This window comes from Ursus maritimus, unplaced genomic scaffold (assembly GCF_017311325.1).
Source record: "Ursus maritimus isolate PB19 unplaced genomic scaffold, ASM1731132v1 scaffold_16, whole genome shotgun sequence".
Lineage (NCBI taxonomy): Eukaryota > Metazoa > Chordata > Mammalia > Carnivora > Ursidae > Ursus > Ursus maritimus.
Genome location: NW_024424008.1, coordinates 58,378,274 through 58,380,814, shown reverse-complemented (window position 1 = coordinate 58,380,814; position 2,541 = coordinate 58,378,274). Strand labels below are relative to the sequence as shown.

At 56.0% G+C, this 2,541-nt stretch overlaps 1 protein-coding gene across 1 annotated transcript in view; it reads right to left on the bottom strand.

Moving 5' to 3' along the window:
• SLC35F2 (solute carrier family 35 member F2) overlaps positions 1–565 on the bottom strand; it is a 45,635-nt gene extending 45,070 nt beyond the window's left edge. The window contains exon 1 of the mRNA XM_040631262.1: positions 287–565. Within this exon, the coding sequence (XP_040487196.1) occupies positions 287–396 (110 nt within the window). The 5' untranslated portion in view covers positions 397–565. The remainder of the gene's footprint in view (positions 1–286) is intronic.
• Positions 566–2,541: the final 1,976 nt, after the last annotated feature.

The window sequence follows — 2,541 nt, the reverse complement described above, 5'->3', positions numbered from 1 at the left end:
GGGGGGGGGGTGCCACCGGGGACCGACCTAACCGCGCCTACACGGTCCACGTCCCCCCAGTCGCCTGAAGCACATTCCCACGTTTCCAAGAGGGCGCCGGGGAGGAGCGCGCGGAGCCTCACAAAGCCAGGTAAGCAGCCGCGTCCCCGCCGCACGTGCTGAGCCGCCGGAACCCGGACAGGGAGTCCGCGCAGCCGCCACCTCCGCGCCGCCCCCCGGCCGCGTGCGCCCCGCCGCCACGTGCGCGCAGGGCCCCCGCCGCCGCCCCGGCCACCCCCGCACTCACCAGGTGAAGAGCTGGCCTTTGAGCCCGCGCAGCAGGCTGCCCAGTGAGGCCGCCGGTGCCGGCGCGTACAGCTGCGAGACGCGGGGTCCCGCCGGCGAGGCCGCCTCCATGGGGGCCCCTGCAGTCTCGGCGCCCGGAACCCCCCGACGTGCCGGGGCGGAGAAGACAGGGGGCGGCGCCTGGGCTGCCGGCGGGACCCGGCTCCGTGCCCGCGCGCCCGCGCTCGCTCGCTCGCTCGCGTGCTCCCTCCTCAGCCCTCGGCGGCCGCCAGTCCTTCGCCGTCAGGCCTCCGGGGCCGGACCAGACATTTGCAGACTACAACCTGGCTCCTCCCGGGGAGCTGGAGGACAACAGACACTGTGTTCCCCCGCTCTGGCAGTCGAGCCTCGGGGATGGGTGACACCCCACATGCATCTCAGGGTTTTAAAACCTGTTTAAAACCAGCTCACGAGGTGATACGAGGTTACGCCAGCGCGTCCGAACCTAAAGAGCAGTGACTTTGCAGCCGCCTGAACTTTGCTAACTGGAAAGGGCCGGCTGACTCCTCCCCTGACTGCCGGCCGGCCTCCCTCCCTCTAATTTACGAAAGACACTTCCCAGCTAAAAAAGCTAAAGACGCTAAATTTCGTGCTGTTTCTTTTCAATGCAAAACCTGAGTAAAATCCCACAGGGATTTTTGCAACACGTCTTTGTGGGAGGGCCTCCTCGGTGAGCAAGCTTGTTCGGCAGGTGCCCGCGCCACGCACGCCGCCGCCCGCTGGCGCGCAGCCACGGCGCGCGGCGCCTGGGCCACGCCTTGCGATGCCTCCGCGGACTGAGGAGGGACCAGCACCTGTGGTGGGAAAGTTCCCGGTCCTCGCCGACAGAAGGCTCCAGAAGACAAGAGAGAAGGTGTGGGACCCTTTCTCTTCTGACCGCCTCCCTCCCCGGGCGAGCGGGGAGAGGACGGAGGAGGGGTGCGAAGAAGGAGCAAAATAAAGGTAAATTCAAACGAGTTGGTAATTCTGCTATTTTTGAGCGAAAACAGTAAGATATAGAGAATTATATTTAATGTAATCTCATTTTTCTAAAGCAAACAGCCCATTAAACCTTATATATTGACAGTGTTGAATTTTACCTGAGCCCTGTGTTCCTGGAAGATAGTAATGGTTAGGAACTGCCCCCCATGTTGGGTGGCTTGGTCGGTTAAGCATCTGACTCTTCATTTGGGCGTAGGTCCTGATCTCAGGGTCCTCTCCCCCCCCCCTCCCCGCCCCCGCTGGGCTCCCCGACTGGGCTCCTGGATTCTGCCTAAGATTCTCTCTCCCTCTCTCTGCCCCTCCCCCATGCTTCTCTAAACAAAAAAGAAATTCCCCCATACTTTGGTATTCTTAGAAGTGGCATGCTGCAAAGAAACAGGCTTCCCATATGACTCAGATAAAGACCCAGAGTTGTCCTTTTTCACCTAGGACACAGCTAGACGAAGACCCTCCAAGTTCCTGTCCTCTGCCTCATAAATGATGGCTAAACTGCTTTCCCCCCTGACCATTCAGAACAAAATACTCGTTAACTGGCCAAATTCCTCTTCTTCCTCCAGGCCTGGGAACTTTGACCCACCTCAGCAGGAGCCCACTGTAACCACCCTTAATGGGTCCCTCTTGAGAATATGGTCCCCTCAGGGTAAAACATTCTCTGATCTACTATTCAGTCAAGCCACCCTTTCATTCCTCTTTTTCATAAGCAGGGAAGAGTCCCCCTTCCCCTTTTGCATACCTAAATCGGATTTTTTGAAAGATTTTATATAAGTAATCTCCACACCCCATGTGGGGCTTGAACTGACAACCCCCAGATCAAGAGTCTTATGCTCCACCAACTGATCAGCCAGGCACCCTAGATTTGTTTTTTATTTGACAATATGTATATAGTTACGTGAGCATGAACAAAAGTGTAGGATGCGCGTCAACACAAGTAACTTTAGAAAAGTTAAGGGATACAAAAAAGAAAAAAAAATCCACACTTAAAAAAACCACTCCAGCATGTATGATATAGTCCCTATTATATAAAAGTGTGTGTTCTGTCTAAATATGAGATTAAAAGGTAGATTTAGATGTTGGGGCAGGCTGAATAATACCCCCAAAAAATATTCGGCTCCTAATCCCTAGAACCTAAGAATATTCCTTCAAATATGTGGTGATTCTCCCAATGGAATGGCGGCCCCAAATGTAGGGCGACGCGACTGGGTGGGGTCGGTGGTACAGGTGATGAAAAGATTCCCC